The sequence below is a fragment of the Phascolarctos cinereus genome, unplaced genomic scaffold, assembly GCF_003287225.1.
Source record: "Phascolarctos cinereus isolate Bilbo 61053 unplaced genomic scaffold, phaCin_HiC Scaffold_4;HRSCAF=312, whole genome shotgun sequence".
Classification (NCBI taxonomy): Eukaryota; Metazoa; Chordata; class Mammalia; order Diprotodontia; family Phascolarctidae; genus Phascolarctos; species Phascolarctos cinereus.
Window position 1 is genome coordinate 654,547,080 of NW_027555847.1, and position 26,932 is coordinate 654,574,011.

Genomic DNA, 26,932 nt, shown 5'->3' on the forward strand with positions numbered 1-26,932 from the left:
ATGTGTGTGTGATACTGCCCTACCTAGTGAGCCATCCTTTTGAACCAGCAATTAAAAAAGAAAAAGGAAAAAATAATAATTCAGCAAAACCAGCAATTTGAGAGTATATACAATATTCCACACCCACAGAGCATGGCCTGTTCTTGGTGAAGCTATGCTGGCTATTATAATCACCTTTCCTTTTCTAGAGGTTCACTGATGACCTATTTCCTATGATCTAGGTACTCTAGATTCTCCTAAACTTGTGCAAGAGGGCTTTGAAGTCATTGGATGACTTCAGTGAACAAACCTGTATCATTGGTGGTTAGCTATATCTAGATGAAGCCAGTAGAGAGTGCTCAAAGCTTGAGTTATACCACCTTGCTCCCCATAGAATCATGAGATCCCTAATTTTTGCCATCCTTAGCTTTTCCAGTAACTATCTAGGGATGTGAATAACTTAAGTGATAATTCATAAATACCTCATAGTTTGGCCCCTATCCAATTGAGATTCTAATCAGCTGGTCAGTCAACAAACATTTATTAAGGGTCTGCTCTGTATAGAAAGGTAAAAAAACAGTCCCTGCCCTCAAGGAGCGCACAATCAAATGGGAGAGATCATATGCCAACAACCACGTACAAACAAGATACGTACAGGTTAAGTTGGAAATAACCAACAGAGAGAAGGCACTAGAATTAGGAAGGGTTGGGACTAAACAGAAACCAGGGAAGCCAGGAGGTGGAGATGAGGGAAAGCATTCCATGCAGTGAAGATAACCAGTGAAAATACCCTGAATAAGGAGATGGAGTCATCTTTTGTTTTTTTGTTAGGCAGTAGGGTTAAGTGACTTGCCCAGGGTCACACAGCTAGTTAAGTATCAAGTGTCTAAGGTCGGATTTGAACTCAGGTCCTCCTGACTCCAGGGCTGGTGCTCTATCTACTGCGCCACCTAGATCCCAAGATGGAGTCATCTTGTTCAAGAAAGAGTAAGGAGGCCAGTGTCCCTGGATCTCAGGGCCCATGATGGAGAGTGATGTAATGTGTAAGAAGACCGACTGATGTGTGTGCAGGAGGACAAGTTTATTAAGGACTTTTATATTTGATCCTGTAGGAGATAGAGATAAAACTGGAGTTTATTGAGGTGGCACAGTAGATAAAGCACCAGGGGAGTTGTGAACTGATCCAACTGTTCTGGAGAGCAATTTGGAACTATGCCCAAAGGGCTATAAAACCAGGCATACCCTTTAACCTAGCAATACCACTACTAGGTCTGTATCCCAAAAGAGATTAAAAAAAAAAAAGGAAAAGGACCTATGTGTACAAAAATATTTATAGCAGCTCTTTTCTAGGGATAAAGAATTAGAAACCGAGGGGATGCCCATCCATTGGAGAATGGCTGAACAAGTTGTGGTATGTGATTATGCTGGAATACTATTGTACTATAAGAAATGATGAGCAGGATGATTTCAGAAAAACCTGGACTTAACGTGGACTGATGCAAAATGAAATGGACTAAGTACAAAGTAACAGCAATATTGTAAGATGATCAGCTGTGAATGACTTAGCTATTCTCTGCAATACAACGATCCAAGATGACTCTGAAAGACTTATGATGAAAAATGCTATTCATCCCCAGAGAAAAAACTGATGGTGTCTGAATACAGATTGAAGCAACTTTTTTTTTTAAGGCAATCGGGATTAAGTGACTTGCCCAGGGTCACACAGGTAGTAAGTGTCAAGTGTTTGGTCTGAGGCCTGATTTGAACTCAGGTCCTCCTGAATTCAGGACTGGTGCTCTATCCACTGTGCCACCTAGCTGCCCCAAAACTTTTTTTCATCTTATTTTTCTTGAGGTTTTTTTTTTTGTCTATGTTTTCTTTCACAGCATGACTATCATGGACGTGTTTTACATGACTACACATGTATAATCTATATCAAATTGCTTGCCTTCTCAGTGGGTGTGGGGGGTGGGGAGGGAGGAAGGGAGAAAATTTGGAAGTTTAAAAAAAGTTTAAAAGTTTAAAAAGCAAATGTTAAAAATTGTTTTTACATGTAACTGGGGAAAAATAAAATACTAAAAAAATTGTCATTGCCCCCTCCCTGACCCTGCCAAAAAAGACAGAGCATCAGGCCTGGAGTTAGGAAGACCTGACTTCACAAATCCAGCCTCAGATACTTACTACCGGGCAAGTCACTTAACCTCTGTTTGCCTCAGTTCCCTCATCTGTAACATGGGGATAATAAATCACCTACCTCTCAGGGTTTTTATGAGGATCAAATGACGTAACTTGTAAGGTGCTTAGCGATGTTCCTGGTACAGAGTAAGTACTATAAAAATATTATTATTAGTATTAATGAAATAGGAGAGTGACATGGTCAGACCTGAGCTTTGGGAAGATCACTCTGGCAGTTGAATGGGGGATGTACTGGAGTGGGGAAACATCAGTGGTCCAGGCATAAGGGGATGAGGGCCTGCACTAGGATGGTGACAATGTCAGAGGATAGAAGGGGGCATGTAGAAGAGATGTTATGAAGAGGAAATCGACAGGCCATGGCAACAGGTTGGAAAAGGGGTAGGGAGAGGTAGGGAGAGAATGAGGAGGTGATGATGACACCTAGGTTTTCAGCTTGGAGGACCAGGACGCCTGGGGGTGCCCTAGGCAGTAATAGGGAAGTTAGGGAGAGGGGAAAGTTTGGGGAGAACGAGTTTAGTTTTGGACGTGTGGAGTTTAAGATGTCTGTGGGACATCCAGTTGGAGGTTGCAGTTGGAGATGAGAGTCTGGAGGGTCAGTGAGGTTGGAGCTAGATAACTAGATCTGAGAACCATCAACTCAGAGATGATAATTGAATCCATGAGAGTTGATAAGATCAAGCAAGATAATATAGAGGGAGAAAAGAGGATCCTTTGGACAGGACCCTTGGGAACACCCACGGTTAGCAGGAATGACCTGAATAAAGATGCTGGCAAAGGAGAGTGAGAAGGAGTGGTGAGGAGAGGATAATGTCATGAAAACCCGGAGAGAGTAAAATATCAAAGAGAAGAGGGTGATGGCTGCAGAAAGGTCAAGAATAAAGATTGGAAAAAGGCCATTCGATTTGGCAATTCAGAAATTGTTCATAACTTTGGAGAGAGCAGTTTTGTTTGAATGATGAAGTCAAAAGTCAGACTATGGAAAGTTAAAATGAAAGTAAGAGGAAAGGAGGTAGAGGAATTGAACATAGATGGCCTTCTCAAGGAATTTAGCCATACAAGGTTGGAGAGATATGAGATAATCACTAGTAAGGACAGACGGGACCAAGTGAGGACTTTTTTGAGGATGTGGGAGAGACGTGCATGTTTGTATGCAATGACAGTAGCAGCTAATAGACAGGAAAAGACTGAAGATAAGTGAGGGTGGGGATGATGGAAGGGGAAATCTGCTGTTGAAGACAGAACGGAATCACATTCATACATAGTCCTACAAGGATTACTTTCTCTCACACAGACATACGTGTGTGTGCCATCTATATACATGTACATATAAAAACATATATGTGTGTATATCAGAGTACATTTATTAAAGCAGAACTGAAATGGACAAGGTTCTGGAGCACTGTCCCCTCCACGGCACCTCCTGGAGTCTCAGCTCCTCCCACTCAGTCCTTAAGACTTTGTTACGGGATCCCCCGCACGTAACATTTTGGTCCAAAGGTACGACATGCAGGGTAGTCTCCTGACATCCTGCCTTCTGGCTACTACAGTAATAACCACCCGATGCCTCTCCATGGGCTCTTCCGTGTGTTTCTAATTCCCAAGTGGGTGAAGCAGCTGACCTCATGGCTGAGTCACTAGAGGGTGTGTGGTCAGGAGTCACATCGAGGTCTTCAGTGTTTCTCTTTAGCACCCCTCTCTTTTGGAAAGCCTGGTGATTTAAAAAATCTCCATCTTATACGAGGGCATTCCAGTGACCTTGGGCAAGAACGGGAGAGCTGGGATTTTAGCAGCCATTCAGTCCAACCCACGATGGAAAGAAACAGCCACCGTAACATGCGAGTGGCCAGCTAGCCTTTGCTGGCCGATCTCCAGTGGTGGGGAAGCCAGCACTCCTCGGATGGGCGGCCCACCCACTCCAGCCTCAGTCAGCTCCATCAGGAAGTTTGTCCTGACATGGAAACGCACTGGTCTCTTTGAAACCTTTTGCTCCCAGTTCGGCCCTCTGGGAACAAAGAGGACAAACCAAGCCTTCCTCTTGGATGAGTCTTCACCTCTCCGTCAATCAGTAATCAGCTGCTCAATGAGGATTTGGTAGTAAGCGCTCACTCATCTGCCAGTCACGGTGCAAGCCCAGTGATCTTTCTTCAAGCGATCTTCATGTTGCATGGACTCACGGTTCTGGACCCTACTGGCTGCCTCTCCTTTGGACATTCCAGCTTAGGGATGACCTTTTTACACCGTGGGGCGCCAGAACTAAACACAATACTTTGACCAGGTCAGAGTACAAAGGAATCTCCCTCCCCTCCTTATTCCTGGAGGCCACAGGCCTTTCTTAATGCAGCCGAGGCCTAAATTAGCCTTTTAGGCCACCACAATTCACTGCCAACTTATATTAGGCTTGTGGTCCCCTGAAACCTCCAGATCTTCAGGCTCACAGATGCCTCATCATACCTCCCATAATTCGGTACTGGGGATGGTCATTTTTGAACCCTAGTGTAAACCTTTCCACTTACCCCTACTGAATTGTATTCTTAATAGATTCAGCCCAATGCTGTAGCCTGTCAAGTTATTTTTAGATCCTGGTTCATTTTTCTCCCCACTTGGGGTCATCTTCAGATCTGATGAGGAGACCATCCCTGCCTTTGTCCAAGTCTGTGATGAAACTATGAAGCACACAGGGCGGAGTACAGAATCCTGGGTCACTCCACGGGAGACCTCCTGCCGCGAATCCAAGAAACCTTGGAGGGGAAACAACTGCGACCGAAGTTTACGTACAGGTAACGAAACGAACGCCCCCAAGGTCACGCAGGTAAGATGTCAGAGTCTGGACACTGGGATCCACTAGTGCTAGGGGGCACAAGGGGCAGAGCTATAGACCAGGCAACAGGAAGACCTGAGTTCAAATTCTACTTTACATACTTAGCTCTGTGACCCTGGACAAGTCGCTCAGCCTTTATTATTATGTTGCTGCTGCTGCTGTTGTTATTAGCCCTTCACACAAAAGCTGGGAAATTTAGATGCAGCAAAGTGGCGTCTGTTTCCGGCCCCCCCACACACACACACCACCTTCGCTTCCCAGGTGCCCTGGTCACCCTCCCTTCAGTGGTACAGCCCGCCTCGGCTTCCCCCTCCATCCCCATTATTGGTATAGTCCTTCTCAAGCTCCTTCTGGAGAAGAGGCCCGACGCTGGCTCAGTCCGCCCACCCCCCCGCGGATTAGTGGTGGAATCCTCCCAGCCCTTTCCTCCCCCCCCTCCCCGCCTTACTACACCTGGTACAGCCCGGTCTCTGCGGGTGGCTTTGACCATTCGCTCCTCCGCCCCCTGGCCTAGGCCGGCGCGCGGCTTTGCCTGGGCCCCGGGCGGGCCGGGGTGATGGCGCCGCCTGCAGGCGGGGGCGAGGAGGGGGAGGAGGCCCCGCTCGAGGAGACTGCGGTGGTTGTGGAGGTGCGGGGCCTGGGACCCGGGCCAGGGCTTGACGGGCAGTGGCGGCTGCAGCTGAGCGCGGAGGCGTCGAGGCCGGGCCACTTCCGCCTGGAGCTACAGGGCTCCGGGAGCCCCCCCGGGGTGAGTGCACCCTGGGGCTAGGAGGGAGAGAGGCCGGGGGTGGGAGGTGGGGGGCAGAAGTAGCTGAGCCAGGACGAGCTCGGGCACTGAACTGAGCTGCGTGCTTGCCGTGGTTGCCCACCCAGGAGGGCTTTCAGTGGCCCTTGGAATCCGTGGCCTGCACCAGCCGTAGTCCCTGTGAGCTGGAGCTCCAGCCACCTAAGGAGGGGTCCGGGCCAGGTGTTCTGACGCTGTGCTTCCGCGATACTCAAGACGCCCAGCGCTGGAGTGCCCTGCTGGAGAGAGCTCGGGATCCTGCCCTCGGGGGGCACAGGTCTGTTCAGGCTTATGGAAGTCAAGGGTAGAACTGGCAGTGGGGACAGAGTCACAGAAACTGGGAAGTGCTTGGGTATGAGATCACATCAGATTGGGTCACAGAAGATGACTGACTAGTCACGGGGGATGGGTTCATACCCCTGGGGCCTGGGAATATACATGCAGGGTCAGCAGTTTTGTAAGAAATTGCTTGTCTCGTCCCATATCTTCTCTCTCAGCTGTTGCCAGCCCTGCGTCAGCCCCTGCCCCAGGCATTCTGCCCCCTAGTATCTCCACACCACCTCCAGCTTCTGAGGCTGAGTCCCTGTGGAGCCCCCAGGATTTTTCTGAGAAAGGTGAGGTTGGACTGTGGTTCTCATTTCGAGACTGAATGACGGGGGCGGGGGGCGGTGTTAGGTTGGGACAGGAAAGAGAGTGTGAGGATAAGGAGGGAAGAAAGGGTGGCCCGGAGACTGAGGAAGGGAGGGCAGGATAGGGCTGAGGGGCTTGGACTGGAAGACAGTCAGTCTTTAGGTAAGCTGAGCACTCTCACATACCCTCCCTGTGTCCCTCTGTCCCCCTGTCCCTGGCAGAGGAGCTGGCAAACCGTCTGACCCAGGCCATCTGTGGGGGAGATGAACAGGGAGCAGCTCAAGCCGCAGCTGCCCTGGCTCAGAGGCAAGTGCCTCTCAGCATCCTACTGCAGGAGAGCTGCTTCCCTTCAGGTCCCATCAGGTGAGAGCCTTCTTTCTTTGGCCAACACCAATCCCATCCCGACCAAGGCTTTAGTGGGGATCATTGCCAAATGTCTGGGAGATCTCTGGGCAGATCCCCAGGCCACCAAGGTGTCCGTCCATCCATTCTTCCATCGGTTCATCTGTTGGTCCAGGGTGCAGGTCACAGTGGAGGATGCAGCATCATCAGCTCACATCTCCCTCCGGGTTCATCCTCACAGCACAATAGCAGCCCTGCAAGAACAGGTGAGAGTGGCAGAGGCCTTGGGGAAGGGAAAGGGGGGCAGGTTGTTATCTCAAATCCCCACAGGGATGAGGGACCTTGTGACTTGGGCTGTTCTGTACCATAGGTGTTCAAAGAATACGGCTTCCCACCTCGGGTACAGCGCTGGGTGATAGGCCGATGTTTGTGTGTGCCCGAGAGGAGCTTGGCCTCCTACGGGGTGCAGAGGGATGGAGACCCCGCCTTCCTCTACCTGCTTTCTGGGCCCCCTGGACCTCACAGTGCTCGGCCTCCAGGTCAGTGACAGCATCAGAAAGGGGATGGCAAAGCAGTCAGGGCTAGGTTTGGGGATCAGTCTAAAAGGTGAAGTTGTGGGGGGGGCAGAGTACTCCTTTCTGCCTCCTAACCCACTCTTTGATATAGGCCGAGGACTAGAGGCCAGCAAGAAGTCAAATGGGGAGATCAGCTCCCTCCTCGCCCAGCAACCAGGGCTTCCCCAAGCCTCGAGTCCAGCCCCCACCAACCCTTCTGGATGCCTGCAAGTGAGTATATCATGTGAAAATGTTTCCCAGCCTGAAGGGTGGATGGGGAATAGGATTGGTCAGAAAGTCCCAAGAAAATCAGTTTCTCCATCTGTCAGAGGGGTTAACCGACCTCTGTCCTGCCTTATCTCCACTCCATACCCTCAGCATCCCCACATACCTCTCCCAGGTTTTGGGGAAGAATATGATGAAAAAATGGACATTGGTTCTGTTCACTCTGTAAGCACCTGCTGTGTACTAGCTACAGACTGACAGAGCTGGAAGGCTCCTTCCTTGGAGATCACCTAATTCCATCCCAGTTGTACAGAGGAGCGACTTTACAAACATGTCATTTTCTCTTTACAGCTATCCTGGGAAGTTGGTGCTGTTAGTCTTTCCACTTTATAGATGAGGAAAGGGAGACAGAGGTTTAAGTGACTTGCCCAGGGTCACACAGGTAGTTAAGTGTCTGAGGCTGCATTTGAATTCCGGTCTTCCTGATTCCAGGGCAGCTAGATGGCAGAGTGGTTAGAGCACTGGGCTTGGAATCAGGAACATTTATCTTCATGAGTTCAAATCCATCCTCAGACACTTACTACGGCGTGACCCTGCGCCAGTTACTTAAACCTGTTTGCTTCAGTTCCTCATTGGTAAACTGAGCTGGAGAAGCAAATGGCAAGCCACTTACTAGCTCTACTAAGAAAACCCCACATGGGGTCACAGAAAGTCAGATGTGACTGAAAAACAACAAAATAACTCTCGATTCCAAGACTCTGCATCTTATTTGCCCCCACTGTTATCCCCTGCCAGAAGTGGCTCTTAAATCCAGACTCGACTCATAATCTAGTACAGGGTTCTCTTCACTGCCCCATGGGAGGGCTGTTATAAAGTACCTAACATACCAAATCTCAGGGCTTGAGAAAGGGTGGTTGAAAAATTGATCCCTGAACTTATCTGTCCTCCTCCCAGGTCGGCTGGTCCTGCCCTTCTTGCACCTTCATCAATGTTCCTGGGCGACCAGGGTGCGAAATGTGCAGCACCGAACAACCAGTTTTCCGAAGCCCCCAACCAGAAGCTTCTGCTCAACAGCCCCCAAAGGTAAGGGTGGGGAAAGTGTTGAGGATCGGTCATTAATTCATGAATTCAGTGAACATTATAAAGTCTTGTATGCTAAGGACAAGAACTGATCTCCAGTGTTTCCTCCTCAGATTACAAGGAGGGGAGAGGACGTGACCATTCCCCCCAGCATCGGGTCCCTAGATGCCTTCCTTCACCTGTCAAGCGAATTTTCCTGACCCAGTAAGGTCAACCTGACAGACTGGGGCTAAGTTATAGGATGGAGGGAAGTCTGAAAGGGACTTATCCACTTAATCCTGGATGGACAATAGGATGGAAATTGGACTATAATAAAAACAAGCCATCATGTTTGGAGAAGACTGTGTAAAAGCACTTTTACATCCATTATCCAAGCCAGGCTCCTATGATTGAGATTCTCCCCTAAACACACTGGGAAGCTATCGGTTCAGTTCAGCAAACATTCATTTATTGAACACCTGCAGTGTTTACCACCTCCTGAGGTCAATACCATCTTCACATCTCCACAGGATCCCTGCCTATCAGAGAACTCAATAGGCCAAGAAGGGAATAAAAATGCAGGACTGTAATAAACATTACCTGAGTTCCTTAGAGATGAAAACCAAGGTGTTTGGTCAAGTCAGAAGAGTTAGGAGTAAATTTTTTTTTTGAGGGGGCATATGGATGAGAATAGGCTTCCTGGAAGAGTGGAGTCTTGGGCTTTTTAAAAGAGGATGGCCAAAAATCCACCATGCAGAGGTTTGTGGGGTAGCAGAAGCTCAGAGGTGGGAATGTGTAGGATTTGAGAATTGTGCAGTTTGGATGGAATAATGCCAGGGAAGTAAATATTAAAATGAGGCTGGAAGGGGGGGGGAATAGCAAGTTTAGAGGGCCTTGAATGCCAGGATATGAAATTTCAACTTCCCTCAGGAGGCTCTCGTAGAGGTGGCTACTGGGAGTCTGCAGCAGGACTGATGTGATGTGCTTTTTACCGAAGAAGATTCACTTGGCAGCATGGGTGTAGAGTGGAGTCAGGGAGATCTACTTAAGGTAATTGTGAATGGTCTAGGCAAGTAATCACGAGAGCCCAGGCCAGTGTGATGGGTGTGAGATATTAAGATGGAACTGACAGGACTTGGCAACTGGTTAGATATGAAGGGGTGAAGAAAAGAGATAACCAACAAGACGTATAGGGACCGGATGAATAAAACATGTTCTCCTAGTGGGGAAAAATAAACCTAGTCTTGGAGATGTTTAATTTGATGTTCTGGTAGAACATCCATAGTAGAGATGTCCTGGCTGGAGCACAGAAATTCAGAACTAGAAATATAGCTTGGGGCACGGCTGATATTTGTTGATGTTTTATTAATTAGTCATGTCTGACTTTATGACCTCATTTGGGGTTTTCTTGGCAAAGATACTGGAGTGGTTGGCTAGTTCCTTCTCCAGCTCACTTTACAGAAGAAGAAACTGAGGCAGAGTTAAGTGACTTGCCCAGGGTCACATAGCTAGTGTCTGAGGACAGATTTGAACTCAGGTGGTCCTAACTCCAGGGCCTGCATTCTATCCATTTCACCACCTAGCCTTATCATCTACATAGAAATCATTAAAATTGCTTAATAGAGTGTAGAGAGAGAAGAAAGCCATGGAAAGTTACCTGGGAAACGCTCACTTTAAAGAATCCCAGAGTCAGAGAAGAAACAGTAGACTGACTATGCAAAATGCAGCATTATAAAATAATACAGAGAAATCAAGGAGAATGAGGTCTAAATAGAGGCCTTTAGATTATGTGATTGAAATCATTGGCAGTCTTTGAGAGAGCAGTTTCAGCAGAAACTTGTGATGCAAGCCAGATGACAAGAGAGGGAATGCTAAGGAAACAGAATTATCAGGCATTTCCTTAGAGGGAGCTGGGTGGTGCAGTGAATAGCGTTGGCTTTGGAGTCAGGAAGATCAAATGTCTGCCTCAGTGTCTTCATCTGTAAAATGGAGCTAATAACAGTACCTACCTCCCAGGGTAGTTGGTTTGCCAGTTATTTTCATATATATTAGCTTTGAAAATAGAAGCAAATTGAGTGTAAGTATAAAGGGTTTTTTCAGGTTTAGGAAGATGTGTTTGCAGGAGCCAATGGAAGGAGAAACTGAAGAGGCATGAAGGAGATGAGATGGTGGAATGAAGTTCTAGAGTCAGAGGGGGTAAAGTGTGGAGGTTCTATTTTAATAAAATCTGTGTGGGTCAGTGGGGGCTAAGGGATTGGTTCTTAGGAGACTGGCCCTGTAACTTGCACATCTCCTCTCCTTCCCTTAGTTCATGCATTCTACAACCACACCTGTACACAAGGCACTGCCATCCTGTCAAGGACCTTATGACACAGTACAAAGGGGACACACACAAGAGCAAGATCCCAAATACTCCCCCCCTCCGCACACACACATGAGCAAGATACCAAATACCAAGAAGAAAGATGCTCTAAGAGGAACTTGAGGGAAATCATTTTCACTGAAGGATTTAGAGTGGGGAGTGGTAGGGAGAAATGGCTAAGGAGAAAGGTGTCCTAAAAGTTCTACAGAGAGAAACATGCCATGGAAAGCAGGCATTTCAGCATTTGGGAAAGGTCGGACAGTCCATTCTAGGCTTTTGGGGGAGAGGAGAGCAAGAAGGAACTAGAGACATTTGTCATCAAAACTTACCTCTGTGTGTGTGTGTGTGTGTAAATGTTTCTTTTTGTAGCACCTCTGATACTGTGTATTTATTGAGGGGTGAGGGAGAGAGGGATAGGGAAGAGCAAGATAAGAGGATAGGCAAAACTCCACCTGATTCTGGGGCACCCAAACCTACAGCTCAACGAGGGCACCTTTTTGTTCAGATTATAGGCAACATAAACCTCTGTGTCCTGTCATCCCTCCTCCCTAGTAAATATCATCAAGGATGACAGAAAGGAAGGAGGGATTTTAAGGGCCTCTTCAGAAGGTGGGACAACAGGGAAAGTGCCTCAGGGAACACAAGGAAGTTCAGGTCTATCACAATGCCCTCCCCAGACTCCCCCTACAAACCCAAACATTTCCTTCTCTGCTTCTGATGCTAACAGCGTGACCTGGAGCAAATCAACTGAGGACCTCTACAAATGAAGAGATTGGTAACTGATCCTCCTTGGTCCCTCCCTCTGCATCAAGTCCCTGCTACTACAGGATGACAGATTAGGCCTGCCTAAACCCTAATTTACAAATATCTAAACTGCTTCAGAGGAGCACAGGCATATCCTATTCCTCATTCCTGAGGGCACCTAAAACCTATTAACACCCAGTTTTCTGAAGAGCTTAACTTCAAGCTAGCTACCTTGACCTGGCCCTATTCAGTCTCCTCATTTAGCCATTCAAACAGTCACATTGAGAAACTTAATTTATTTCTGGTGGGGGGAGGAGGCGGCTGGCAGTGCTGGTGGGGCAAAGCCAGTTCTTCTGCCCTACACCCACCCTTACCCATCCAAGAGGAGTGGTCAGACTGGGCTGGACCTGATGGCCAGACTGACCATGCCTGCAGGATGAGATGTGCCAGGTTGAGCTGAAGTGAATCAAGCCCAATAGTGGAGGAAGATGTCCACGTCAAGGTGAAGTCACTTAGGGGGCCGGTATGCCAGCTTCCGACTCTTCAGCACTGACCACTTGTGTCTATGCATGGCGTAGGTGAGGGGGATCAGCAAAGCAAACATTAGCAGCATCTGGGGAAGAAGACCTCAGAGAGCTCAGGGAGGAACTCCCCTCCCTCTACAGGCTGAGGACTTCTTGTCCCAACACCCCACCCTTTCCTTTCTCCCTCTCCTTGCCCCCCAAACCTCCTCCTCCCACCCTAGCCTCTTCCAGGCCCTTATCACCTTGAGCCCCATGAGTTTGCGACGATCGTGCTCTGGTTCAGATGCCCAACGCAGGAAGGTACACACGTCCTTTGCTACCTGTGACATAGTGGCTGGTGTACCTGTGGGGCCCAGAAGAATGACTCGATGAAGACAAAGCCTCACCAACAAGATTTACTACTACAGCCCAGACCACTGAAGAGACTGGGCTCAGAGCAATGGGACCATGGGGACAGGTGATGGGGTGACAGGACTTTGTGGGTCAGGCAAAGCCTCTTGCAAGGGCCTTGAGCTTCCACTTCAGCCCTGATAACAGAAAATAGGGAGAGAAGGAAGGATCATAGAGTTCAAAGCCAGAAGAGGCCTTAGAATGTATAGCTCAACACCTTCGTTTTTTATACATGAGGAAATGGGCTCAGAAGGGCAAGGGAATTGCCCAAGGTCACACAGCTAGTACGTAAATAAGGTATGGGAGAAGAGGACTAGGACTAGTGGGGAATGGGAAAGGAGGGAGATGATCTAAGAATAGGACAGAGTGGGTAGGGGAAAGGAATAGAAGACACGGAGGACGGGGGCAGTATGAAACTCACCATCATCATACTCAAGGACCTCATCATAGATAGGAGGAGCCATGGCAATGGCCTGGCCAGGGAAGTAGGCATTGAAGTAAAGACCTTCTCGAAGGGAGACTCCAGCAGGTGGGTCACAGTATCCCGTGAGCAGGGAAAAGACATAATCTTCACGGCCGTGCCTGGTCCAGGAGACAGTAGTAAGTACTAACTACAATCTTCCCAACCCCATGCTTATATGCAGGCTCCTGACTTACCCACTGGGGTCCTTTAAGTCCAGGACCTAGCTCAGCTCCCAATGACTGGTGTAAAAAAAAAAAAGATTGCAGTACCTGGCTCGAATGATGTAGCTGAGGTCAGGGGGTAGCGCCCCATTGTTGGCAGCCCGAGCAGCCTCAGGGTTAGGGTAAGGCTTGGGGAAATAGTCAGAAAGCTTCCCTGGCCTCATGAACATCTCTCCATCTTCATTAGGGCCATCCTGAACCTCTACCTAGAATCCAGACATTGTCCCTCAGTCACCAAGCTATTTAAGGTATAGGTTATCCCCAGGCACCCAACCCCCTTTTCCCAAATTCCCCAAAGACTCCCTGGTGACAGCCCAGGCATAGACCCTCTCTCCTATACATCCCCTTCAAAGAGCCCTCCCAGCCCATTTCTGTTCTATTGATCGATCTCAGTCTCTCAGGACCTGGACCTCTGCTCTGATACAGTCACATCTTCCTTACCTCCTCTGCCAAGGCCTTGGCTTCTGATTCAGTGTAGCACACACCCACCAAATGGCGATAAGCCAAGTAGTCCATGCTGTGGCAGGAAGAGCACACCTGCTTATACACCTGGAAGCCCCGGCGAATGCTAGAGTGGAAGAGACAGAGAACTCAGGGAAGCCTCAAGTAACCCTCCACTACAAATGCATACACACATACACACTCACGGGTAGCCAGCTCACTTTGTCCCCCATTCTACCACCTCCCACCCCACCCTTTCAGAAAGTTCTACCCACTAACTTAAATTCCACAGGATTCAATAGCAAAATCCTAGCCCTACCTGCCATGGTCGAAGGAGGAGAAGTAGCCTTGGTGAGACCAGGGGTAACTTGGTGGGTGTAGCTCTAGGTCACTGGCACCTACAGCAGTATGCAAGGCCACGGCAAGCCCTGCACCTCCCGCCGCCAGCATGCCCAGGGCTGATAGCATGACTTTCCGGCCCCTCGAGAGGTTTGAGAATGATGACATTGTGGCAGCCTGCAAGGTATCCACTCAGCTCAGCACTCATGCCATCCTCACTCAGGGCTCTCATCAGCTCAGCGCTTAAAGGTTCCCTTCTCATTCCCAGAAGTCTACAAGGCTCCAATTAATTTACAGCCCACCTCCCCTGCCCTGCTTATTACAAAGCCCACATCCCCAAAGTACAGGTGTTTATATATAGCCAAATGAACTGCAGACCTCACCCCTCACCCCTCCCACCCCTAGTCTCCCAAGGGAAGAATAGTGGGGAAAAATCAGGTCTTAGCCACTGTGACTGTATACTTAGTAAGCAAGTCCATTCATTAACTGTTTTGGTCCTCAGTTTTCTTATCAGTAAAAAAATGATCCCTAAAGTTGTTTTTTCTAGCTCAGATCCTACAATATTCCCATATGGTTGAGGTACTTTCCAGGTCTAAGACTTATTTTACCCATCCTAACTGGGGGAAGAGGAAAACCATTTTCAACAGAGCCTAGGGCTCCATTCTCCTCCCCTCAGAAACAGAAACGGTGACCATCCCCCACCTTTTTCTTTCAATCCAAGGTGGAGACCAGCCCCCAGGGTTGACCTAACCCTGCCTTAGATAAGGAATGAATTTTAAGAGGAGGTTTAGAGAAAGAAGGGAAACATGGGAAGAGGGATTCAGATGGATCTCTTGGGAAAGGTCAGAAGCTCAAGGTCAAAGGTAGCTAGACCACAACAGGCTGAGGTCATGCCCAGACACTACAAGTGGAGAGGACCACTGTACAGAGTACAGGTATACAAATGCCTCCATGCCCCTGTGAGCAGGATACTTAGGAGGACAACTCAGTCAGGAGAGACAACTCAGCCAGGTCCTTCTGTTTCTAGACAAATCCTCCTTTAAAGGACCATACAAATCTTACTGCCTATTAAGAAGCTACACATCTCATCGGTGGTCTAACCTCTCTTCCTCCTGCTGCAATACATACATCCCTTCTCTCCACACTAAGGCAGCAGGAATGGAAGACAGGATGGTCCCCTCTCTCTTGCAATGCAGACCTTCAGTCACCTTCTCCCACTTCCAGGTCCCAGGAGCTCCAGTTGCCATACAAGGCCAAGGTCCCCCATATGGGGATTGCCAAGGGTGGAGGAATCCAGTTGAGAATGAGGGAAGGGAGTGGACCTCAGCAACCCCTAAATGTTGAGTGAAGCAGGGTAGGCAGACACAGGCCACAAGAACCGGAAAACAAACCAATCCAAGAACAAAAATCTACTTCCCCACAGCCAGTCAGCCAGCTCTGGGGGCTGATTAAAGGCTGGAGCTCCAAGTTAGAACTAGGACCTACACCTATACAGAGGGCAGACCAGCGCATATCAGACTGCTGGCTTTTGGAAAGGATTCTCTGGGGCGTGATCTCACTCTTTCCCAAGACCGTCCCTTTCCCAGTTCCTAGAGAAGACGCATTATCCAGGGCTGGAGATAGTTACAAGTGCTTAGCCCTCCTCCTTTGTACTTTGTGTCAGCTTCCCTCCCTAGCCCATAGCCCATAGCCCAGGCCAAGGTCACCTCAGGTTCCATGCCAAGGTAGAGGGACCCAGGAAGATGAGCCCAAGCCTAGGGGCTCCGCGGCCCCAAAATAACCTAGGAAGGGGCCACACAGACTCAGAGTGGACAGAAACAGGTCACGGAGGGGAGTGGGGGGTCATGCGTGGAAAGCCTAGGCCAAAGGGTGGGGCTGCCCTCAAGCTTGACTTGTACGGTGACCCCTGTGGCAAGGGAGTGGGGATTTTAAGGTGAAGCTAAGGCAGGCAAGAGAACCCTGGAAGGAAGGGCAGGGTGGGGTGGGGGCCCCACGGGGGACAGGGAATCGACCCTGGGGAGGGAGAGAATGGGGGTCCGGGGAAGGGGGTGCTTGGGGCTGGGGCTGTTACTCTTGACAGGGTCCTGGACTAGCAGCACCCTTGGAGGAGCGGATCGGGCCAGCGCTGCAGGGTGGGGACCCCAGGCCGGGGACAGGGCTACAGAGCAGGGACACGCTGCCTGGCCCGGCCCCAGCTGAGGGGCGGGGAGCGGGGACACGGTGCCCAGCCCGGCCCGGACTGCGGCGCGGGCACCCCGGAGCAGCGCCGGAGCCTTGCTGCGAGACCGTCGGGCCGATGCCTGGCCAGGCCGCGCGCCCGGCGCCGTGACCTTCAGGCGGCCGCACCGGGACTGCCGGGCTGGGCGCCCGGACGGGGCGAGGAGGGAAGGGGGCGGTGCGCGCTCACCTGAGGCAGCCGCAGCACAAGAGTCCCGGGCCTGGCACCGCCCAGCAGGACCCGGCTGTGAGCGCGCGGAAGCCCCAGCACTGACAAGCGCCCCACAGCCCCGGACGCCGCCATCTCGGGCCTTCTCAACAACGCCGCCACCGCCGTCCCGTGAGCCCCCGCGGCCCCGGCCAAAGAGAGGAAGCTTCGCGAGAGCCGCGCCGCCGAGCCCGGGCCTCCGCAACGGGGTGGGGCCTCAATGAGCAGGGCGGGGGCCAGACGGCCCAACCCCAGCGCCACAGGGAGAGGACGGTAGCAGGTGGGGGCGGGGAGTCAGGGTCCTGAAGAAGTGCGCCTGCGCAAGGAATAAGGCCTCAAAGGCTGTACAAGGTGAGTGGAACCTGGAGCGCCGCTACCGCCACAGGGAGTTGCAGGAGGGAGCACCGCCCACCGCTCCGTTTCCATGGAAATAGACGGATGGTGAATGGACCTCTTCTGTTGTCATAGGAACGGGCATCTTTTTCTCAGCATACGGAAATGTGGTATTTCCTGCCTTCCTCAGACCACAGAAATAAAATATGGATGAGAGGGCCCTTGGAGAACATCTAGTTCAATCCTTACCTAAGCAGGAATTGCCCCTCCAGCATCCTCAAGGAATGAGCAGAAAATAATAAGATGACATTTCCATAGAACGTTACCCTTCTGCCTCGTTTGATATTATTGATCACGGTTTTTTTCTTCTTGGATACTGTCTTTCTTTGGGTTTTCATGGAACTTCTCTCTCTCAGTTCTCCCATCTATTTAACTGCTCCTTCTTTAACTGCTCTTTCCATCATTCATCTTCAAAGTCACCCCCAAAGCCCTGTCTGTCCTCTCGTCTTCACACTCTCACTTGGTGACCTCATCAGCTCTTATGGGTTCAATTACTGTCTCTATGCCTATATCCCAGATCTATATATCCATCTCATTTTCTCCTGAGCTCCAACCTCACATCACCATTTGCCTATTTCAATCTGGATTTCTCATAAGTATCTCAAACTCAACATGTCGAGACCATTACTCATCTTTCCACTCAAATCCACCCTTATTCCTGTCAAGGGCATCACCATACTTCCAGTCACCTGTGTTTGAAACTTTGCTGCCATCTTTGATTCCTCACTCTCATGCTTCCCACATATCTGATCAGTTTCCAAATCTTGGGTTTTTTTTTTCCCTCCATGATCTCTCTCAGCAGTGGAACAAGCTTTGGTCCTGGAGTCAGAAGGCCCAGGTTTAAATCTTGCTTCTAATGCTTACCATCTGTGTGACCATGACCAAGTCATTTAACTTCCCTGGGCTTCAGTTTACATATCTATAAAAAGAGGGGGTTGGACTAGAGGGCTTCTTAAGTTCCTTCCATCTCTAAATCTATGGTACTATATTCCCCCTTCTCCAATGACACGGTCAGTACCACAGTTCATACCCTCATCACCCCTCACTTGGATACCTATTGTAATAGTCTCCTATTTGGTCTCCCAACCTCAAACCTCTTCTCAACTCAATCCATCCTTCATATAGTTGCCGAAAGAATTTTTCTGAAGTGAATATCTGATCACATCACCTCCCTATCCATTATTGCTAGGATCAAATATGAACTGGGAGGGGAAGACCCTCAGGGTTGATGGCCAAAAGAGAAACAATTACTATTTACATTCACTGTGAGCCAGAAGGGCCTAAAAAACATCCATTAAGTGGTGCTTGGGCAGAGACCTATTGTTGTCTAAGCTCCAGAGTGAATTGGTTTTAAGGCTTGATCTTTTAAGAAATCTAACCAGTAAACCCCATAGAGGAGAGGGAAAAGGTGAAGTAGAGAGAGAGGGAGAAAGGATGAAGAGCTGAGTTACCCCACTGGATCTGGCCAGCTCGGTCCCTATTCAGGCAACTCAGACTCACAGGTTGTGTTTGTCCAGGCTGAGTCAATATAATAAAAATGACAATTCTACCTAAATTAATTTACTTATTCTACCATAACAAATCAAACTAGCAAAAAATTGTTTTATATGATGAGGTCTAGAGGTTTAGGGGTGCTGGGACCCCAAGATCACGACATGCGAGTCCTGCCTGAAAGAATTTGACCCAAGCTTTCTTTCAGCCAAAGACAAGTTTTATTAGAACATCCGTCATATTGGGTAGACTCTTAAGGAATCTGAGCATATGTGAGCTATTGGCTAGATTGTAAAAATCTGAGCAGTGGCTAGATTATAAGAATCCGAGCACCTTAATGGAGACAAGATGGACCTTATATACAGAAAGACTATGGGAGGGATCTAGGAGTGGCCAAGTAGTCTTGGGGGAGGAGACTGTGAGGTAATAGTATGCCAGGGACCTGGACCAAGTGGCCAAGGGAGAGTGGAGCCTGGATAGGATTAAGGGTAGGAAGGAGCTATAGGGAGGTAAGATAATGGAGGACTAGAGTAGGTTAAGGGTAACAGAATTGGGAGATTGGGTGAAAACACAATGAAAGGCTAGTTGATGGGATTATAGCCTCAGGGGAACATCAGAGATTTGACCATGTGGGAAAGTCCAGAGTTTTTCCTTTCTGGGGTCCAGATCCCATCCTCATCACATGCTAGAAAAAATAATAAACTCATCTGGAAGAGCAAAAGGTCAAGAATATCAAGAGAATTAATTTTTAAAAATGTGAAGGAAGGTGGCCTAGCAATACTAGATCTCATCAAAACAATCTAGCACAGGCTAACAAATAGAGTGGTAGATCAGATTAGGCACACAAAACACAGTAGTAAATGACCATAGTAATCTGGTGTTTGATAAATCCAAAAATCCTTGATTTTGGGACAAGAACTCACTATTTGACAAAAATTGCTGAGAAGAGTGGAACAAAGTCACCATATACCAAAATAAGATCAAATAGGTACATGATTTAGAGTGATATTATAAGCAAATTAGGGGAGCATGGAATATTTTACCTGTAAGATCTATGGATAAGAGAAGAATTTGTGACCAAATTAAATAAAGAGCTTTATGGGATATAAAATGGATAATTTCGATTACATTAAATTAAAAAGGTTTTGCATAAACAAAACCAATACAGCCAAGATTAGAAGGGAAGCAGGAAACTAAGGGGAAAGTTTTACAGCAAGTTTCTCTGATAAAGGCCTCATGGCTCAACTATATAGAGAACTGAGTCAAATTTATAAGAATGTGAGTCATTAATAATCGACCAATTAATAAATGGTCAAAGTATATAAACAAAGTTTTTAGAAGAAGAAATCAAAGTTATCGATAGTAATATGAAAAATGCTCTAAATCACTATCAATTAGAGAAATGCAGATTGTGGTATCACCTCACACTCATCAGATTGGCTAATGTGACAGAAAGGAGAAATGATAAATGTTAGAGGGCATGTGGAAAAAATTGGAACACTAATGCATTGTTGGTGGAGTTGTGAACTGATTCAACCATTCTAGAGACTAATCTGAAACTATGCCCAAAGGGTTGTAAAACTGTGCATACCCTTTGTCCCAGCAATGTCACTACTAGGTCTGTATCCCAAAAAGATCAAAGGAAAAGGAAAAGGACATATATGTCCAAAAACATTTAATATAGCAGCTCTTTTTGTGGTGACAAAGATTTGGAAATTGAAAGGATGCCCATCAATTGGAGAATGGCTGAATAAGCTGTGGTATATGATTGTGATGGAATACTATTGTGCTATAAGAAATGATGAGCAGGATGCTTTCAGAAAAACCTGAAGAGATACTGAGGAGTCCAAGATGATTCCTAAACTTTGAACCTGAGGGACTGGGAGAATGGTGTTTCCCTCTATGGTAATAGGGAAAGTGGGTGGGGAAGTCTTAAGGGGAAATATAATGAGTTCTTTTTTGGACGTATTGAGTTTAAGATGTCTACTGGACAACCAGTTTGAGATATCTGAAAGGCAGTAGGAGAAGTGAGACTGGAGGTCAGCAGAGAGTTTAGAGCAGGACAGGTTGATTTGAGAATCATTAGCACAGAAATGGTAATTAAATTCATGGGAGCTGATGAGATCACCAAACGAAGTAATATAGAAGGAGAAAAGAAGAGGACCCAGGACAGAACCCCGAGAGACATCTACAGTTAAAGGATATGATCTAGATAAAGATTGAGCAAAAGACAAAGAGAAGGAGTGGATAGATAGGTAGGAAGAAAACAGGAAAGAGTGAAGTCCAGAAAACCTAAAGAGAAGAGTATATCAAGGAGGAGAGAATGATCAATAGTGTCAAAGGCTGCAGAGAGATCAAGGAGAATGAAGATTGAGAAAAGGTCATTGGATTTGGCAACTAAGAGGGATCATGAGTAACTTTAGAGAGAGAAGTTTTGGTGGAATGACAAGGTCAGAAGCCTGATTGTAAGACGTTAAGAAGAGAATGAGAGAAAAGAAAATGGAGGCACCTCTTTCAGATGGCCTTTTTAAGGAGTCTAGCTAGCTACAAAGAGAAAAAGAGATATAGGACAATAATGAGGATGGAAGAATCAAACCAGGGTTATTTTCAGGATGGGTGAAACATGGGCATGTTTGTAGGCGGTAGGGAATGAGCCAGTAGAAGGGATGGGTGGGGGAGATTAAAAATAAGTAATAAAGTGTGTATGACAGATGGGGCAATCTGTTGGAGGAGAAGGGATGGAATAGGATAGCTTGAACAAGTAGGGGTTAACCTGGGTAAGGAGAGAAGCCACTTAATCATGGGAGACAGGGGTGAGAGAGAAGATGGTGGCATAAGGCATTTGAGTGATAGGAGATGAGAAAGAGGGAGGAAGAGGTGAATGGCCTTAATTTTTTAATGTAAAATATGAGGCAAGGATCTCAGCTGAGAGAGTAGGGGAAAGAAAAGCCATGAGAGATTTGAGGAGGGATGAAAAGGTTTAGAAGAGCTGCTGTGTAGAGTGGGATATAATGAGTTGATAAGGGAAGTATAGTAGGATTGCCTAGCATTAGTGAGGTCCCAGTCGAAGTTGTGTAATATAAATTTGTTGTGAACACAAAACAGTTGTGTGATTTTCTCCATTTCTGTTCAGCAGCACGTGGGCTGGGCAAAGGTGGAGAATGGTGGGGGTGATCAAAGGTTGAGCCTCGGTGTAATTAGTGATGATAAGGAATTCAAGAGAAGACAGTGTAGAGTTGAATTGGTTTAGCAAGAGATCAAGATGGGGAGAAGAGGAGAGCATGGCTAGTGCAAAGAAGATGGCCTAGGAAAGAATTAAGCAGTCAAGGGATTTGATGTCAAAGTACAACTGAAAAGGTGGGTTTTGTAAGGGAAAGCAGAAGAGGTGAAAAACAAGTAGATTATGTATAGATAAAGGGATTTCATAATTCTTGAACATAGAGGTGGGATACTTGTGGGTGATGGAAGATCAAGGATATGAGCATCTTTGTGTGTGGCTAAGGTTACAGTGGAGGAGTAGCTCATGTGAAATGAATAGGATGAGGGTGCTGAAGTCCCTTAGTATGAGGCCAGGAGTTGAGGAAGAGAGAAGAATTTTGAACCAGGGGCCAAACTCATTGAGGAAAGAAAAGGAGTGACCTGGGGGTTTGTAGGCAACAGCTACCAAAGTTTTGATTTCATGGCACACAGTTTATGAATAGTGTGAACTTCAAAGAAGAATGATTACTGAATGATGGGGTAGAACCTGAAAGTGGCAATAGGGAGCAAGAAGTATTCCTGATTCCATCTAGTGGAAGAAAGAATGAGGGAAGGTGCAATCAATGCAGGGAGAGGGGGTGGGGGGAGGCTATGTTTTCAGCAGGGAGGTGGGTTTCAGTTACAGCTGGTAGATGGAATGAGTGGGTGAGGAAAAGATTTAAGATGAAGGGAAGTTATTGCCTATGGAATAGGTACTCCAGAGGGCACAGTGGGTGGGCTGAGTGAAGTTAGGTTGAAATTTTGGGGGGGAGGGGAGGATTGAAAGGGATGGGAGTGAGGAATTGGGTGGTGTGGGTGGAGAATGGGATTTAGATGGTGATCTACAGGAATTCAGAGTCATGAGGCTATGAAGGATATACCCAGGTGTGAGAATGTTTATCATGGAGGGGAGAGCACCACTCTTCTACCCAATAGAAGTTGGAGATTGGGCTGGAGTCAAGTACAGTATGAAATGGAAGGCAGATGGTCAGGTGGGAGGCCCTGCTTCAATACTCCTCATCCCTCCAAAGGCTGGAGATCAGGCAGGAAAAAGGCACAGTTGGGAATGGGAGTCAAACTTGTGCAGCAGGAGAAAGAATTTCTGTTTCTCACCAGTTTTCCTCTTCTTCTTCCTTCAAGACACAGGTGTAGCAGGAGATGGAAGACCTAAAGTAAAAGGGGATGTTGTTCTTTCCATGAGAGGTTCTCCACGTCCCAGTTGGGAGATTGGGCTGGGAATAAGAGGTGGAAGTTGCCTTATGTTGGCACAGATGGAAGTGGTTGCTTTGGGGCAGATGGAAGATGCCTGGCCTAACCTCTTGTGCCTTCCCTCAGGGGATACTTGCTCCCAGCAAGAGATGGAAAGCACAAGCATTCCGTGCAGTCTGAGGTTTTCTCACCTGAGGAGGCTGGCAATGGGGCAGCAGCAGGAAGTGTTAAACTATCCGAACAGGGAGAAGTCCTTGGGTGTCATGGGAAGATGCCTGGCCTGGCCTCTTGCATCCCTCTTAGGGGACACAATGAACCCAGCAGGAGATGGAAGGTACTAGGTATTAGGGATGGGCTGAAGATACCACCAATAGGTCTATATTCCAAAGAGATCAAAGAAAGAGGAACAGGATTCATACATACAAGAAAATATTTATAGAGGCTCTTTTTGTGGGAGCAAAGTACCCGAAACTGAGGGAATGCCCATCAACTGGGAGATGGCCAAACAAATTGTGGTATATGAATGTGATTGAATACTACTGTGCTGTAAGAAATGATGAAAGGGATGGTTTGAAAAGAACTCAGGAAGATTTGTATGAACTGTTGCAAAGTGAAGTGAGCAGAACAGAATAGTTTATACAATAACAACAATATTGTGAGGACAGTTGGCTTAGAAAGACTTAGGAACTCCGATCACACAATAACCAACCATAATTTCAAAGGACTCAGTAAAATATGCTACCCACTTCCAGAGAGAGAGCTAATGGATTCAGAGTGCAGACTGAGGCACGTTTTTTCAGATGTGACCAATGTAGAAATTTGTTTGGCTTGACTTTACAGGTTCATAACAGGTTTTGTTTTTCTTGCTTTCTCAATGGGGAGGGGGGAGGGGGGGAGGGAGAGAATTTGTAGTTGAAAATAAAATAAAATGTAATTTTCAAAAAAAAAAAAAAAGAAAAAGGAAATACATTTGCTCCGTGCCCATCTGTAAATTTAAGGTCCATGTAATTAGGGGGTACTACAAAGTCAGGCCCTTAGCAGGGTAGCACAAGTTTGTAGAAAGAAATGTATCATTTACAGCAGAGGTGTCAAACTCTTGCTACTCCTCAAGTGCAATCTAAACCAGATTAAAAATATAATTGGGAAATGTTTAACAAAATAAATAAAAATTTAATACAACATTGTTGTTCAGTCATATCCCACTTTTAATGACCCTATTTGGGGTTTTCTTGGCAAAGATGCTAGAGTGGTTTGCCATTTCCTTCTCTAGCTCATTTTACAGATGAGGAAACTGAGGCAAACAGGGTTAAGTTACTTGCCCAGGGTCACACCACTAGTAAGTGTCTGAGGCTGGATTTGAGCTTGGGTACTCCTGACTGCAGGCCCAGCACTCTCCACTGCACCATCCAGCTGCTCCCTAAATGCATTTACTGAAGTGAGATTGAACAAAATAGAACACAGTGTTAAAATTCCAGAGGTAAGGCCACTCCTGGTAGAATCCAAAATCATAGTTCATCCATATATATTTTCTTTTATTTAAAAAAGCATTTAAATTTTTTAAAAATTAATTAATTTTTAGTTTTAAACATTCACTTCCATAAGATTTTGAGTACCAAAATTTCTTCCCTTCCTTCCCCTCCCTCCACCCCAAGAGAGCATGCAATTTGATATAGGCTGTACATATACATTCATATTAAACATATTTTCACATTGGTCATGTTGTAAGGAAGAATTAAAACCAATGGAAGGAACCACGAGAAAAAAAGAAACAAACAAACCAAAAAAAGAGAGCAAATAGTATACTTCGATCTGCATTCAGTCTCTATAGTTCTTTTTCTGTACGTAGATAGCATTTTCCATAATGAGTCTTTTGGAGTTGTCTTAGATCCTTGCATTGCTAAAAAGAGGTAAGTCTATCAAAGTTAGTCATTGCACAATGTTGTTACTGTGTACAATGTTCTCCCAATTCTGCTCACTTCATTTAGCATCAGTTCATGTAAGTATAGCTATAAAACTGTGCATACTCTTTGACCCAGCAATACCACTTCTAGGTCTGTATCCCAAAGAGATCATAAAAATGTGAAAAGGACCCAGATGTACAAAAATATGTATAGCAGCTCTTTTTGTGGTGGCAAAGAATTGGAAATGGAGGAGGTGCCCATCAATTGGGGAATGGCTGAACAAGTTGTGGTATGTGAATGTAATGGAATACTATTGTTCCATAAGAGATGATGAGCAGGCAGACTTCATAAAAAATATTTTTATGTGACTTGTGGGGTTCCATCCCACAAGAGGCTCTGACTCATACAGAACCTAGATTTCTGGGGGCTGCCTGCCCCCTAAAGGAGAAAAAACAGCCTTCTCTTACTCTCCCTTCCAAAGTAGAAGTCTAAAGAAAATTTCTGAAATGAAGTTTAGAAATTTTAGGCATGGCTTATGTTTAAGGTTCCCCCCAAAAGGACTAACAGGATCTCTTCTAGTAAAGGAGTCCCATGTACAAAGTCCCATGTAGTTTTAAGACAGCTATTTAAAACAATTTTGTTCAAGCTAATAACTTAGATGAAATGGATGAATATTTATAAATATATAAATATAAAATATTTATAAAAATATGAACTATGTAGATTAAGAGAACAAGATTACTTAAATAATCCCATGTCAGAAAAATAAGTTGAACAAGCCATAATTGAACTACCAAAGGGAAGAAAATTCAGAAACAATTGGATTCATAAGGGAGTTCTATCAAACAGTCAAAGAATAATTCATTCTAATATTATATAAACTGTTTGCAAAAACAGGAAAAGAAGACATGGGAAGCTTGGCTGTAAGGTCAGCATTCTCTTAGTTCAGGCTCAATTTTGGGAAAAAATAAGGTACTTATAACTTACCAAACATTTAACAAAAAGAGGTCTATTTTTGCCTAACATAGCAAGGATATGCAACAGGGATACAGTGGCACTTATCTTCAGCTTTGATAGATATGGCCTCCCTTATCTCCTTAAGGAAGATATCTGATCCACCGGTCATCAGGGAATGGTAACTTCAGTGGTCTTAGGCACTCATCAAGTCTGAGAAGCCCAAACTCCATATGGCGGAACTCTTTTTTTAAGCCCCTGGATGACTGGGAAGCTATATCAGGGAAACCAAGGCCAAATAGGTCCTAGGAGCAGCTTTGTCTACCTTTAGCTAAAGCATCCCTATGTTGTAAGTGGGAGGAAAAAAGTTGCATCAGGGAAACACTGGTCTTTTCACAGAAGGGATCCTACTGAACTCCTGCTATTATACAAATATGGTCTTGACACAAACCAGGAAGAGACAAAGCAGAGAAAGAAATCTATAGAACAATGCCTCTAATAATTATCAACAAAACTTTTAAATGAAATATTAGCAAAGAGGATATAACAACATATTTAAAAGATTATACATGGGGGAAGAATGAAGATGGGGTGGTGGGGGAAACAGGGACTCACCTGAGCTCTCATAGATCCCCTTCAAGCCACTTTAAATAACACTTAAGAATGAATTCTGGAGTGGCAGAACCCCCAAAAGGACAGAGTGAAACAATTTTCCAACCCAATTTTCCAAGATAACTTAGAAGGGTGGCAGGAAAGGCCTGTCACACCGGGGTGAGAGTAGAGCACACTCCAGCACAGGCCAACCCCCAACAAACCAGCAGCAGGCCTTGGGGGGGGGGGCGGTGACTGAATCAATGGTGGTAGTAGTGGCTCACAGAGCTCTCATCCCACAGATAGTAAGGGGGTCTGACAACTGGTCAGAAGGAGATTACAGGAATCCCTTTATTGGAACTGGGTGAAGGACTCTGTTGCTTTGCCCATCTGTGGATCTGCATTGCAGTCCTGGGTCACAGTCTCAGGATGAAGATAAGCACTAGCACATCAGACCTTGCAGCCACAGGGGAGTGGGAATCCTGGTTACAGTTCCAGGGCTAAAAAGAGTGCTTGTTGTCACTCACACACCAGAGCACAGGCCAGAAGAGCAGTGACCACACCGCTCCTTGGATCATACCACCTTGGAAGAACTGAAAACTTACAGACCCCAGACCTAGTTCTGAGAGCCATAGCAAGAAAGATGTGAAACTTATTTAG

At 46.7% G+C, this 26,932-nt stretch overlaps 2 protein-coding genes across 2 annotated transcripts; one reads left to right on the plus strand and one right to left on the minus strand.

Moving 5' to 3' along the window:
• The first annotated feature begins 5,338 nt into the window (after positions 1 to 5,338).
• Positions 5,339 to 8,947, plus strand: SHARPIN (SHANK associated RH domain interactor). The gene is made up of 9 exons (XM_020995250.2): positions 5,339 to 5,741; positions 5,867 to 6,048; positions 6,270 to 6,391; positions 6,629 to 6,770; positions 6,925 to 7,015; positions 7,120 to 7,288; positions 7,416 to 7,534; positions 8,483 to 8,611; positions 8,722 to 8,947. Exons 1-9 carry the CDS (start codon positions 5,550 to 5,552, stop codon positions 8,806 to 8,808), a joined length of 1,233 nt encoding a protein of 410 aa, XP_020850909.1. The 5' UTR covers positions 5,339 to 5,549; the 3' UTR covers positions 8,809 to 8,947.
• A 3,022-nt stretch (positions 8,948 to 11,969) lies between these two features.
• Positions 11,970 to 16,681, minus strand: CYC1 (cytochrome c1). The gene is made up of 7 exons (XM_020995262.2): positions 16,479 to 16,681; positions 14,052 to 14,248; positions 13,733 to 13,859; positions 13,340 to 13,497; positions 13,029 to 13,189; positions 12,460 to 12,560; positions 11,970 to 12,306 (listed from the first exon to the last, which is right to left on the minus strand). The coding sequence occupies exons 1-7, from the start codon at positions 16,590 to 16,592 to the stop codon at positions 12,202 to 12,204; spliced, it is 963 nt and encodes a 320-aa protein (XP_020850921.1). The 5' UTR covers positions 16,593 to 16,681; the 3' UTR covers positions 11,970 to 12,201.
• Between the last annotated feature and the right edge of the window lie 10,251 nt (positions 16,682 to 26,932).